General features: G+C 36.8%; 2 protein-coding genes across 2 annotated transcripts in view; both read left to right on the top strand.

Moving 5' to 3' along the window:
• The window catches only part of LOC140242709 (large ribosomal subunit protein eL24-like), a 278,728-nt gene that overhangs the window by 3,375 nt on the left and 260,037 nt on the right, over window positions 1-15,316 (top strand). The window lies entirely within an intron of this gene.
• LOC140242707 (3-oxoacyl-[acyl-carrier-protein] reductase FabG-like) lies at window positions 1,901-14,643 on the top strand. The gene is made up of 9 exons (XM_072322467.1): window positions 1,901-1,984; window positions 7,341-7,480; window positions 8,862-8,954; window positions 9,698-9,839; window positions 10,892-10,932; window positions 11,575-11,644; window positions 12,183-12,219; window positions 13,110-13,176; window positions 14,374-14,643. The coding sequence occupies exons 1-9, from the start codon at window positions 1,948-1,950 to the stop codon at window positions 14,521-14,523; spliced, it is 777 nt and encodes a 258-aa protein (XP_072178568.1). The 5' UTR covers window positions 1,901-1,947; the 3' UTR covers window positions 14,524-14,643.

The following is a 15,316-nucleotide window of genomic DNA, read 5'->3' as shown; positions in this document are numbered from 1 at the left end:
CAAAGAAATTTATTTACATTGCATATACACGGGATATTTGTGATATAGAACAAAATTTGAAAAGGTACATAAGAAAATTATGAAAATGAAAAGTAGATGTGATTACATCTTTGTTAAATACATAAAGCGTATAATACAAGTCAACTAAGGATGAGGATGGAAGTGGAGGGTCCCACTAAGAAGCAAAGCTTGTACGATATGGGACCCTCAGAAAAATACACAAAACATCAATATAAAACACAATAAACGAACCGATGTCAACTGACATCAAAATGATTGGGAAGAGGAAAAAGAGAGAAAAGGAAAGGAAAGCAAAAGAGGAAAAAAAGAGGAAAAAAGGGAGAAAAAAGAGGGAACTACAGCATGTGCCATCGTGGACGCAAGCAATCTGGATTTCATAATGTAAAATAAGTGATAAAATACAAGCTGGATTGAATGTAATGCAAAACATTTTTTATACGTAGTTATGTTGGTAAGAATGCAGGAGAAAAAAAAAACACATCGTTATATTTAGAACACAAACAGGGACATAGTTTAATAGAAGGACTTATGTAAAAAAGAATGATGACTTGACTGAGATGATAAAGGGAAACTAACTCTGTTGGATGTTATAAAGTTTCAATAAAAATGATTTTAATTTATTCTTAAAGGAATTCAGAGATTGAGCTGTAGTAATGTTACTGTTAATTACCTAAGACCCTTCTCCTGATCCTAATCCCAACCCAAACTCTAACCCTAAACCTAACCCTAACCCTAATCTTAACCCTAACCTTATCACTAACCAGCATTTAGCCGGGGGGGGGGGGGGGTAATTGTCCTCGGGAGGTAATTGCCTAGTCTGGTTTCCAGACCCTTTGCCAACTGGACTCCGCGGCGACGAAATCGCCGCCTTTGCCGAAAGCGCCGCCTTTGCCGAACCTCCTGCAAGAGGTTCGGCAAAGGCGGCGCTTTCGGCAAACCACCTTAGACTATGCTTAGACTATGCTAGTTTTCGACGTTGAGGGCGTCAATATCCTGAATAGCGAAATAGCACGGGCAGAGGGTCTGGAAGAAAGAATAGTAATTGCCCTGATACGTTTGTAACATCACAAAGCAGTTCTAACATATGATGCGTTCCTTCTCAGTGTAGGGTCCCTTCACAAAACTGCATCCACGACACGACTTCTCGCCTGGCATTTTTTTTTTTGTTGTTTTTTTTTGTTTCAATTTTCCCCTTCTTTTGCTTAAATTTTTGATCCAGAATATAAAACAACTATATTTTGATAATTTCGAGTTTCTGGTTAAAGCTACAGATCTCGGTGCCTCCAAAAGAACTTTTCACTTCGGAGCTGCGCCTCTCAGTGAATAGGCTTTTTTTTAGTCACCTCTGTCTATAATTTTATACAGAAACTCTCAAGGCAAAGTATATTTGTATACTGGAAATATATATATATATATATATATATATATATATATATATATATATATATGATAAATATATAATATATATATGTGTGTGTATATATGTATATATATATATATATATATATATATATATATATATAATATATAGTGAGAAAGACATAAGTCATATAGATAGATATGGAAGACAGACAAATAAATAGATGGATGGATAGACAGGTGGGTATATTAGATAAAAACAGAGATACAGGGGCACGAAGAGAGGTATAAGAAAAGGTAACAAAAGGGAGAGACTACGTTTTCGACATTTATGATTACCGTGAATGAATGATGTCAGATTTATAACTCTGTCAACTTGCTTTCGCAAACGTCATTAATGCATATTCATGATGTACGTTACGTCAACAGGGTCCCTGGCAGTGACTCCTGTTCACACCGAACGCACATTGTATTTGCTACGTCCAAAGATTGGTTTGGCTGGCATAGCAGTGTTCAGTCTTATTCGAACATACGGATGCATATGAGGCGATCATAGAGGCAAGTGATATGGGGTCTTTCGACGGCAAGGTCGTGCTGATTACAGGTAAAGTGGTATGCGTCAGTTTTTGCCTTTAATTGCGAATGTTGAAGAAATTTGTCAGGATGCATGTAGATGTGTTACTTTCACAATTCTCCTTTATAGAGCCTATACATTGCACGTCTCGCGTGCTTGGTCGTCGAGTAAGAATGTCCATCCTCACACCGAAGAGGTATAGGAGCCGAGAACACGAAGTAGGCAGCCTTAGTGCAACTATTTATTCAATTCAATTCCATGTTTTATTTATAGAACATATAAACATCACTTCTTCTTTTTTTTACAGAAAATAAGGTGCGTAAAACTATGTAGGATGAACACGACAATCATTGTAGCACCTTACGACAATATACATTATCATAAAACTAAAGTGATGAGAAATAAGTAAACAATGTGGATAATTCGAAAAATGGAGGGACCCACTAAAAAGACAAAGTTTGTTGGATGTGAGCACCTCAGAAGAAAAACATCAGTTTAAAGCAAAGAAAAGGTCTGGAAGCCCACTAGAAAGACAGATCAACAAAAACAGACACATGTACACACGTATAAACATAATTATTATATAATATTCATGTATAAACATGAATATGTCCCATGTCTCCCTGCAAGGCGTAGAAAGAAAGTTTACTTGAATTTTAAACAGACGGAGGTAACGGAACAGAAAATTCTGTTTGAATATTGCATATGGATCGAGATAGACCTTTATTATTCATTTGGAGATTTGAAACCGTTGGAATATTGGTAGTTCTCTTATTGGCGTCTTGAAGTCTAAAGTGAATGTGCAGTTGTGATGTATGTTAGGAAATCATGCCTCAAACAATTTCGCTTGGGAGAAGCAGACAGTTTTCAAAAGAAAGCTAACACTTTGGCAGAATGATTGTCATTTTTTATTTCAATATTTCACTTTTCTCCAGCTTATTCCAGAGCAAAAAGGGACTGTAATGGTAGAGAACAGGTATGTCTTGCCATTAGACACGGTTTATGCGTGTGCGAAAATGTGCGAATCAGCAATTACCAATCTTTTGACACAAAATTTGTTCTCGGGTTTTGCTGCTCCTCATCATCTGTATCTATTCAAAGACCATTTCCATCTGAAAAAGGCATATCAGCGAAATAAGTTCGCAATGAGGGAAATGGTTCTTTTGTTAGGGACGATGCACGATTGCACAATCGCATTATCCAAGCACCTGAACTCAGGTGGCGATGGTAATGATGGGATCAAAAAAAGACCTCCGTTCATAGTCCATTATGTATATTAGGTCCATGTTAAACCCAACCCGTGAGAATTTAACAATACGTATAGCTTTGTCATGATCGTGATTAACATTGGAAACCGAACCCTTCAAATGCCCTTGATCAATGAACTCAAACCTTGAACCTTAAGTTGTGTCTGATACACACGCTGTTCTTTGGTTTGGATATCATGCGTGCAATGGTAGGTACCCTGACAACCCAGGTACATAGGCTACATTCGTTTATTAGAGTAAAGAAGGGGGACGGGAAGGGCTCAAGGACGGGAGGGGGAGGGGTAATGAGAGGGAGGAAGTCAATTCACGTACCTCGCTAGTTTTGCCCCACTACTTTTTGGATAGGTGCAGATATCAACACACGGAACGGTTTAAAGGGATAATATAGTATTGGTTGAGGTGAGGATTCAGCTTTTGACTTTTTGCGAGATAGGCCCACTTAGAAAAAAAAAGTGAAATGTTAAAGAGCATACAATTCTAGAGGAATTTAAAGTTGATTAGGTGAAAATCGGTTTTTAAATGGCTTAGATATCTAGAAACGTAGTAAAAGGTGGGTTCCACCTTTTACTCAGATTCGTTTCGGATATCTCGGTCATTTAAAAACCAATTTTCATCAAATAAACCTGGGATTCCTTCTAGAATTATATGGTCTTTCATATTCCTAATAGGTTTCTCATTATCCAAAAATAAATCATCATCAAAAAACGGCAAAAACCTGAAGCCCCATCTTAACCGAAATTGTACTATCCCTTTAAGTTTCATGAGAATCCATTGTGTAAGGTAGTGGAATTTGAAAGTTGCCGATTCCGCTTTGTTTTGGTCACAATACATAAACCATGGTTTTTGTCAGTGACATGGCTTGCAACCATCTGCTTATGGGCAATTCCACGATAACACCGTGACACTTTTGAGTATAATTTCACTCATCAAATGTAAATAACAAACAAAATGTAACACTTGAGAATATATTTTTATTGTGTATCAATGCCTATCATCAAAAGCAACTTTGAAAAGAAAAGAAAGAAAAAAGAATTGCTACCGTAAATGAGTTATGTTTAACTAATTACCATTGTAACACCGTAACGCAAAATGGACATGGGTTTTTGTGCACTTTGTTTACTGACCAAACTCTGTCAAGTTAATGAACATTTTGAAAAGTGAAACTGTTCAATGGATGTGCTAGAGACTCAATGATAATAACAAAAAAAAAAAAAAGATTAAAGAATCAATTCATAGGGAAACTATGATATAGATTATAAATAAGTGCACCTAACACCGTGACTGTAACACCGTGACCTCTGAAATGAGTGCAGAAAACATATGTAGAATCTTGTTGTCTTACTTACAACTCATAATATTTCTCCTTTAGGTGGTATGAAATGATCATTTACAATGAATGTTTGACATCACAGTATAACTCTTCCACATAAAACAAAACATTATTAGAATGATAACAGATTAACAAAAACAACAAAATATAATCTATGCACCGTAAAGCCGTGACACGTCATAGCGATGTTTGTACACATTACAGTCAGGAACACTTCTCTTTTATTTAAATATACTGTACGTCTTTAGGCATAATTCCCTCTTTCATCATTGAAAGGTTTTTAGGGTTTAAATACTTTTCGATAGTACAATTACAAATACTTTTCAATGGTACAATCTTTAAATATTTAAAGATGACATAACAATTTGAAACTTTGATTTTATCTTTGGTCACGAAGTAAGGTGAACACATTTAGCAATTTCAGTGATAAAAAAATAATGAAATGCAACTACATGTACCACACTTGTTGTTCTTTTTGTAAAATGTACTGGAAATAAACATAGAAAAATGATTGTAATGCAAATTCCTGTACATACACAGAAATTACAGTGAAAGTGGCCCTTTTAAATCTGAAACCTTGTAACATTGCGTACAGTACCACGCACAAGAAAGTGCAGTGGTCCAGCGAGATTAACTATGAGTGCATGGGTACATTGATTTTAGCTTCTGTACGCCCTAAGTTAAATTCTTAAGGATAGAAGGGAAGTTGCAGCAAGACTTCATGCAGTTTTTCATGTTTGGAGCACTCCAGAAGAGTGTGAAAAAAAACCCCACCCAGGGTACAAGGAACGACCAGTCCCTGATACCTTTATACTAACATCAATTTGCATGCAAACTGCCAGTCCATGGTGTTTGACCAATACCATTAGACTGGGGCAGCAATTCAAAAGAAAAAAAAACACAGGAAAAAAAAAATTGTCCGAACCTTTGGCATTTGGATATTCTAGAAAAAACAAAAGTCGACAGTGTAGCCATATTTGCTTGTGCAGAGTAAAGAAAACAATGGGCACACATACTTAAACTTTCTACTATTTGAGTTTACGAAAGTAGAATTAAACCACATAATAAATGTGTTTTTATGACAAAAGAAAATATGAAATAAAGGGTATTAACTCAACTGAAACTGTTGCCTTAAAAGTTCAAAACCTTCAGAAATGTTGCTCGAGTTGTAAATCTAGTAGGTGGCAGACTGAGTGGACTGCTGCCATTTTAATCCTCTGTGTGCTTTGAGTGTCGATTGGCACAAGATCTAGAGTGTCACACATAGCTCAAAATTTTTGGCGCAGAAAGGGTTAAAACTGAATGATGACGGCAATGTTATGTGAATACAGCCTGGCCCTTCTCTTTATGAACAGTCATTGAAATACCTCTTTCTCTTCAGTAAATGTGACAGAGAAATCAGATGGTCACTTTTACAATTAGTCATTTGGTAATTCGGTATGTGTCGTGTGCTATTGCAATGCAAGTCACGGTGTTACAGTTACTGCAACAGCGTGACACACTTTAATCAATTTTAATTAATTAACAAAATGAGAAGCCATCATTTTAGTACTTGTATATGGTAGCTATATGTGGTCATGATTTGGACAATCAAAATAATTCTTTTTGTGTTTGTAATTTTCAAGTTTTTACTGTAACACCGTGTGACATTATTGATTAGGGTAAATGAATGTTCACTGAAGCATAACACTCATAAAATCTTGAACATTGATCAATATGTAATGATATTCAACCCTAAAACTCAGAAAACAAATGCAAAGTTTTCACCACCTTTTTCATTTTCTCATGCTACATCCATTTAACTTCACTATATTTTTCAGATATCTATCCGAAATTTAATTATGCTGATTTTATGTGCATATATAAATAGCAAAGTTAATTATGCGATTTTCCAACAAGATGGTGAGATATGAAAAATTCAGTCCTTAAGCTTTAATTTGATACCAAAATGATTGAGATTTGACCATTCTGAAAATATAATCTTCATGTCCACTTTATCGTGGAATTGCCCTTATGCAAATTAGGTTAGATTATGTCATCGCATCACGTACTGTAAGTTCCTTTATGGAATCCTCTGCATTAAACTGGAGAATGGGGATGTAATTGCAATTAAACTTTTAAACCACAAACTACAAAGACCAACAGGAAAATAATCGGGAGGTAGACACATAGTCACCTCTTCTATTGTGAGAGTCACAAATTATGCCGTTACGACCTACTTCACCAATAAAACACAGACTACGCAATCGTATATCTTTCTTGTCTAAATGTATGTTCAATTTCAATGAAACTACTCTCATGCAATTGGTTTCTATTGTTTATTTAGAGGGGGATGAAGCCCAGATGTGTGGTTTGGGTGAATACAGAAACATTCGTATAACATTATCATCGGTGCAATTTTAGGAAGATCGGACAATCGTTTGGAAAGTTGTGAATTTGTAAAGTTTCGGTAGCGTAATATTGCTGGATACTACAGAAGCAACAATACGTGATGTCACACGAGGAAAACTATAATAAAGAAAGTTTATTCCGCAAAATAGCTTTTAAGGAAATAAAAAACACATTCCTTTCACTTGTTTACTGGCATATAATGAGGTAATAATCATTTAACATAGGCCTATTTCCTGAAAGCGGTAAGACAAGCGTTCTTTAAAAATAATATGTGAAATTCTCGTGATATGGATATGGAGCGTCATCGCACTCAAAGTGACCTCTCGAATGTGGTTAGAGATCCAAAAGACACTTTCCCTAACACCGGCTTTGATATCATCGACCATTTTCTTTGCAGGTGCCAGTTCGGGAATCGGGGCTGTGACCGCCTTCCATTTTGCCGAGGATGGGGCGAGCCTGGTCCTCGCCGGGAGGAACGAAGAGCGGCTGGGCAAGACTGCCCAGGAGTGCTTGAGCAAAGGCCTGTCGAAGGACAAGGTTCAGTATACACGAATAATTGAACTTCAATTATGTCTTTCTCGTCAGTGCTGTTTGGCAGCTTGTCGTCTGAGTCTTAATTGATTATTTTTCTATGCGTCTATGTGTGTGTGTGTGTGTGTGTGTGTGTGTGGGAGTGCGTGTGTGTGGGTGCTTAAACATTCAATCTGGCTGAATCATTGTGGATCATTTTCATGTATGATAAAAGATCGACTGATTTGTGTTTGCCTGCTTGGCTTTCGTTTGTTCAGTCTGAGATAAGGATGTTTTAGACAGGGTAAAATATCCACAACCAATCAAGATATATATAATATATATAAATATATCTATATATATATATATATATATATATATATATATCTGTCACCGCCTCTTTCCCGGGGGTTTAGATTACTGAATTACATAAGTCCTCATGTAGAGTCAAACCACAACACGTGTTGTTTTGTTTTGTTTTGTTTTGTTTTGCTTTGGATTTTTTCGTAGGCACTAAGGAGTCACTTCTTTATTAGAGGAATTTACCTTCAACAAAATTATGTCGAGTCGAGCAGAGGATCACAGCAGTGACACTCGAGCCAACTCGGACAATCCTTCAAAAAGTCATTAATGGAAGAAAGCTCACCTACTTGGGCTGAGCCTTCCATATCTCAATCGTTTCAAAAGTCATAAATAGAAAAGAGCCCACCTTCTTGGACTGAGCCTTCCATATCTCGATCAATCCTTCCAAAAGTCACGAACAGAAGAGAGCCCACCTCCTTGGGCTGAGCCTTCCATATCTCAATCCTTCCAAAAGTCATAAATAGAAGAGAGTCCACCTCCTTATGCTGAGCCTTCCATATCTCAATACTTCCAAAAGTCATAAATAGAAGAGAGCCCACCTTCTTGGACTGAGCCTTCCATATCCCAATCCTTTCAAAAGTCATAAATGAAAGAGAGCCCACCTTCTTGGACTGAGCCTACCGTATCTCAATCCTTTCAAAAGTCATAGAAGAGAGCCCACCTCCTTGGGCTGAGCCTTCCATATCTCAATCCTTTCAAAAGTCATAAATGAAAGAGAGCCCACCTTCTTGGACGGAGCCTTCTGTATCTCTGGTGTATTGACTCAGCACACCTCTCATAACATCTCACTGAAGCCTCATCCAAGGCATCAAAGCGTGCATTCAGTGGTAGTCATGTGTGATGAAAATGCGTAGAATTTATTTTCAGAATGAAATAACATACTTTCTGTGAGTGATATAGAGGCGGTAAATAGGGAGTCTTGTTTTAATCATGAGGAAATCCATGCCCTCAGTCCCACATGTGCATCTTCTCGGTTCAGAATAGCAGTGTTCATGAAGCGCTGTAGCACCATTCCATAAGCTTTCACCTGCCCTGTACCCTGTAGGTTCTGACAATCAAGGCCGAAATGACCAAGGAAGAAGACGTTCAGCGTATCATGGACACCACCATCAAACACTTCGGGAGACTGGACGTACTGGTGAGTATCATTACGGCCCGAAGTATTTGCATTGCGACATGACAACAAAAGGAAGAATGCTATATTATGAAGCCGATTGATGAATGGAAGACTGGACGAAAGAAGGACAGAAAAAGAGGCAAATCACACCCATATATACACGCAATGCATGCGAGCAATCAAACCAAAACCACAACAGAACTCGTTTCCTGATTGGAGTGGGTACCACTGATAATCGTTATATTTTATCCTTCGGTATTAAAAATAATGATAATAAATTCCACTCTGATACCCTTTGTCGCCAAGGTATAAATACAATGTTGGCCTACCTGCTATGGAATGCGAATTTTACATAGCAATGTGCAAAATGTGCAAAGATGACAGGTTGACTGTAATTTACGTCCGATTTGATCTCAATTTAGTTCAATTTATTTCCATCAACAAGAACTAGTACATAATATAAAATATGAATTTCTCAATTTATTTGAAAAAATTACTAATCATGAAATAAAAGGCAATATATATATATATACTTATTATTATATATAGGAAAACAATGCATACTTTACAATAGAAACAAAGAATACAGAAAAGCGATGGAAAAGAGTGATCTATTAGGAAGAAGGATTTCACGAAGAATGATTTGATCAAGCCTCTACGATTCTGTTTGATAGTTCGACTATGCTCTATTGGTTTTATGTATCAACCAATTTACAAACTCACGTGGAAATTCACTTCAATCACGTGACCGGACTGCTGTCCAGGTGAACAATGCTGGCGTCGTCGATGTGACTACAATTCTCGGTGAACATCTGATGGAAAGCTATGACTGGACGATGAACATCAACGTGCGATCGGTTCTCCAGCTCTCCAAGTTGGCGGCGCCCCACCTCATAGCTACCAAAGGTACGTGGTACATAATTCACACATACCTTTTTTTTTCTGGATAATTTTTCATATCATTTCGATTTCACTCATAACTAGGCCTAGACATTCCACTTAAATGTTCAACTGTACACACACACACACACACACACACACACACAAATGATACAAAACATATCTCCTGTGAAGGAGTACCCTTGAACATTCCACTTGAATATTCAGATGAGTAAAATGTTCAAATATTTAAGTATAAGATGTGGTACAAATCATAATTATCTCCTGTCAAGGAATAAACAAAACATAATTGTGAATGAAATCTTTCATAATCCCCTCCCCCCACCCCACCCCCCAAAATACAAAAAAAAAAATGACTTCCTCACGTACACGTACACATGACACACACATACACACACACACACACACACACACATACACACACACACATACACACACACACGCACACACGTGTCATCTATCAATCAATAAAATGTCTCAGTTGGAAAAAAAAAAAGGGATTCATTAACTCATAGTGGAAAATTGCATTGTCAGGTGTTTCTTCGTTTTTCCGAATGTTGCAATTACATGGAACGTTTTAGTTTCAATTCATTTCTAGTCCTCATAAAGACAAGTATCAGTGTTTATTGATTACGGCGCACCATTTTCATGTCAACGCACTCTTCTTTTCAGGTTAAGGTGAGAACCAAGCCCAACTTTACAGTGCATGCATTGGGTTATCAAAAAAGCATGTGTTGTAATATCGCTGTCACATTATGTAGTTCACCACTTAAAGCAGTGCACATAAAAATCATAATATGATGGGGTTGATGATTTAGATTTCCAAAATAGAATATTTGTGTGAATTATGTGTGTTCAATACTTCAGCTTGTTGCTCCTATAGATGGGCATCTACAATGCTACCAATTTGTCCCCTGGTGAACGATTCCATCTGTTGATATCGAATTCTTTGGCTGTAGAGGCATGATGTTCACTAAATTCTGCATGATTCTGACCGACATGGAATATCCAAGTTGCTTTAACCGCCTCTGATTTGATTTCCCTTCATAACCTTGCAGGCTCCATTGTAAATAACTCCAGCATATGCGGCAAACGATCGGTGAGCAACTGGAATCTCGTACTTTGTTTTAAATGATTCCCGCTATTAAATGTAAGAAATGACGCCCTTACAATGTGTAAGTGACAATATGAATTATTCAACTATCTTACATGTTTGATCTCTGAGTAAATCGTTTTCTCTCACTTGGATCATGAAAATTCCGAAGGACTTTTTTTTCTTCTGAATTCAGTTTATGAATTTACCAATAATGTATGTCTTTGAATCTACTTTGCTACTTTATGAGCGAGTTTAATGATATACAGAAGGAAAATAGAATTCATTCTGATTACAGATAGAATCAATCAAACTGTGTGAAGCATACGTTCTGAGTAGACCGGTTAACTTGAGTCTTGGAAAAAATCTCCATGATCCCTCTCTTAATGGCGAATAAAGACAATAGCAAAGCTTCAGTTAGCTGCGTAACGAAACTGAATTACTGACTGTTTAAGGTCATTCCCGAGTGGCTCGTCACTATCACTGTGGAGTATCATCAACAAGGCAAATATGTAGCGTTTCATAACATTCTTGTGTGTGTGTTTGTTTGTGTGTTTTATTTCAGAAAATTGCATTACACCTTACTACATAAATCTATGGTTGTAGCTTTTCATTATCATTATTTTCTGTTGTTGTCTAATAAAACAGTTGAAATTGCTGCTGGTGTACAACATTAGCAAGAGCGCTCTTGATCACTTTACCAGAGTGACTGCCATTGGTAAGTGAAAGTTTACAATTACAGCCGACAGATAAAAATATATCATTCTTGTGCGCATGATCATAATTATATAAGGTATATAATGTATCTAATCATAATATACAGTGTATAAGAGTATATGAATGAATATATATATATATATATATATATATATATATATATATATATACATGCATAGAAGGGCAAAATTATAAACATCATGATGATCCTGTCTTACGAATAGATGCACCATTGGTCATTATGCGTAATTCAATTTACAGTCATTCCTGTATATGCACAAATTTAGAATGAACAAACAAACACACATCTCGTATGGTGCTGTGCTCTTGGAAAATAATGAAACATCAGTCTGGTTCACGAGAATGATGTCATTCAAAAGATGAGCAGATGATGCCATATTATGTTAAGAAAAATAACAGTGATACTAATAATAATTTCTCCATTCATCATGTTATTTATCATTATTCTCGTTATCATTGATATTCCAATTTTTTTTTTTTTTTGTTGACTTTGGTTTTGTTTTTGGGGTCGTCTGCAGAACTGGCTTCTAAAGGGGTTCGCGTGAACTCGGTGAAGTAAGTATAACATGGTGCGCACATTATCTTTTTTTCAGTGCATATACCTACAGACCTTCAGACACACACACACACACACACACACACACACGTGTGTGTGTCTAATCTCATAAATACTAGTACATTTGTGTATTCATCTGACGCGATTTGCCACTATTGCGATTGATAACATCCTATGGCTGTTTATCTTTATTTCTCAAGGCACACAAAGTCATATATTATGTTAAACATCCAACTTTGTAATTGAACAGAGAAAGGTACGGTTTATTTCGGTTCAATTTCAACAACTCGATGACAAAATATTTTAGGAGAATGTATCTTTACATGATTTTGAGCTACGCAAACATAGGCTATAACATCTCTACTTATTAACATCAAATGTTATTGAATAAAATCTGAATGATAGTAATTGCACATTGATTTAGATGCTTTACAGTCACTCAGCAGGAAAACTTATGTAAACCTATAGTTACTCTCGTCTATCTCTTTTAGATAGTCGGCAAGTTTACTTACGAGATGCTCCTTTTTTGAAACTTGATGATCCAATTTGGAAATGAAACGAGCAAATGAAATGAAATCAAATTAAATCAAATAAAAATCCAGAGTAGGAAACTTCAAAAAGTCCAAGAGTATATCAACGACTTGTAGTCTGCCTGGAGTCTCTAAAACCCAACCTGATATTCCCCACTACTGTGGAAACAGTTCCTTCACGAATTCTTAAATCACCTGTAATCTTGTTGAAGCGTGAAAGGGATTTAGATAATCATAGTACTGACGACGCACTGTATTGATTTTATCATTTCTTTTGTGTGTGTTTTTTTTTTTGTTATCTATGTACTTTGTTTTTATTTTACAACAATCACATTTACTGGACAATGCTTTATCTGCAGCCCCGGTGTCATAGTAACTCCAATACATGGCGCCTTGTATGGAAAGGACGATGACCAAGTTAGAGATGTAAGTTCGTAGGCACCATGATGAAACTTTCATACAACGATTAGTTAAAGGGTTGGTGTAGTTTCGGTTGAGATGGGGCTTCAGGTTTCTAAAGTTTTGATGAAAGTTTTTGTTTGTTTGTTTGTTTGTTTGTTTGTTTTAGAGAATGAGAAATCTCTTATGAAATATGAAAGAGCAACTAATTCTAAGAGGAATTGAAAATTAGCTTAGAAATGACTGAGATATGTAAAACAGATGAATCTTTTAATGAAAGATGGGACCCATCTGTTATTAGGATCGCTTTGTTTTACTTTGGATTTGGATTTCTCAGGCGTTCCACACCTGATTTTCATCAAAAACTTTTAATCCTTCTTAATGTTGTAAACTCTTTAGCATTTCATAAAGTGGCTTCTGACTATCTCGCTAAAAATTTAAAGCTGGATCCTCATCTCTACCAACACTATACAATCCCTTTAAAGGAGTACAATGAGTTAGGATAGCAAGAGTGACGCTGTAGTAGGACTCGTGGCCTGTCTGGCTCGTGGGTGTCGAACTCGTGACAGGCACTCAAGGAAACAGCCTGATTGGGAGGTTATAGAGGGCGATAAAGCATATTAAGCTTCAAGCATGTATTCCATGGGTTAAGGTCCTCTCCTTTGTGGATTTTAGATGACCGAACTTGAAAAGACAAACATACAACAATGTACAAAAAATCCTAAATTGCACTTCATCAACATAATATAATTATTGAACTTTCATGATATAGAATAAACGATAAAGGGTGAATCCCGATTAAAGGCATAATTTACCATTTGCAGATGAAACAAAAACGCGGCATTAGTGCTTCAAAATAGTTCTAAAATGTGAGTTAGGGCTAGAAACAACCAACGTAAAAATTGAAAACAGTATAATCAATGGTAAGTATTGTTAAGTATACAAAATGTGAACAATAGTTATAATGTTTCCAGACTAGACCGTCTACAGTTATGGTTTAATGAGAAAAATAGTGATATCTCCTTATATTTTAGGCTTTCTTGCAACAATGTTGTATGGTAGGATGTTTTGTGATACAACTGACCTACACATTATGCATCAAAAGTGATATCTTGAACATTTTTAAAATCACTGCTCCCAAAGGTAAACAGGACCTTTAAATAAAGAGTTGCTGTCTCCTACAGGTGAATAAAACCATGGTTCATCTTGTCACCCTCTCTGCAGTTTGCTGCCAAGGACCATCCCCTCGGGCGAGCAGGCGAGTCTGATGAGGTAGCGTCCGTTATCAAGTTCCTGGCCTCCGACGCAGCATCCTACATCACCGGGGAAGTCATCTCAGTCGACGGTGGCAGACACGCCGTTTGTCCTTCTTAAAGTATTACAGGGTATGCTTGGTACACAAGTCTGGCCCTGTCATATCGGAGTAGTACCACAGATATTAAGATGCCAAAGATACCGGTATTAATAGGTAAAAGTCATTGATTATGCGTTCATTTAAGGGTCGCATGACGCTGCCGTATCGAAGGTTCTAAAAATTTTGGAAAATAATTGCGTCATATTCAAAGATAGATAGAAAGGGGGGGGGGGTGTGAGAGAAATGTTCCTTTTGACAAGTGTTTACATAGAAAGCCAATCATTTCAAATGTGCGATTACGGCAATCAACCTGATGTATACAACCATGATGTTGGAAGCATGATATGGAATAATTACATTGCACGGCAATTGACGAGGGAAGTCAATAAACAAACTCCTGCTCCGTTGGCCAAGATGAAGATCCATAACATTATGAAGGATCATTTAATATCAGTATCACTTTTCTAAATACGTCTTTGTTATCGAGCACAACCTGAATCCACAACCTCTAGGGTTCCTATCCTGTCTGCTTTGATTGATCTGTATGACCCCCCCCCCCCCTCCATACATGAACCCACTGCATGTAATAACCCCTTCACCCGCACCATGTACTTTAGTATACTGAATTCTGAAATCCCCATGGACTTAGTACACAGGCCATCAGGGTCCCGTATGGAATGGATTAGTATCTATAACTTGTATATACAGAAGAAAAAATGCCTGTGCCATGCTTACCTGGTCGGCCAACTCTCAGACAATCTATGAGAATGTCATGAATAGAGTAGAGTTTATTTTCAAGCTTGAGTTGACTTT

The sequence above is a fragment of the Diadema setosum genome, chromosome 19 (assembly GCF_964275005.1).
Source record: "Diadema setosum chromosome 19, eeDiaSeto1, whole genome shotgun sequence".
NCBI lineage: Eukaryota > Metazoa > Echinodermata > Echinoidea > Diadematoida > Diadematidae > Diadema > Diadema setosum.
This window is presented reverse-complemented; position numbering and strand designations above follow the sequence as displayed.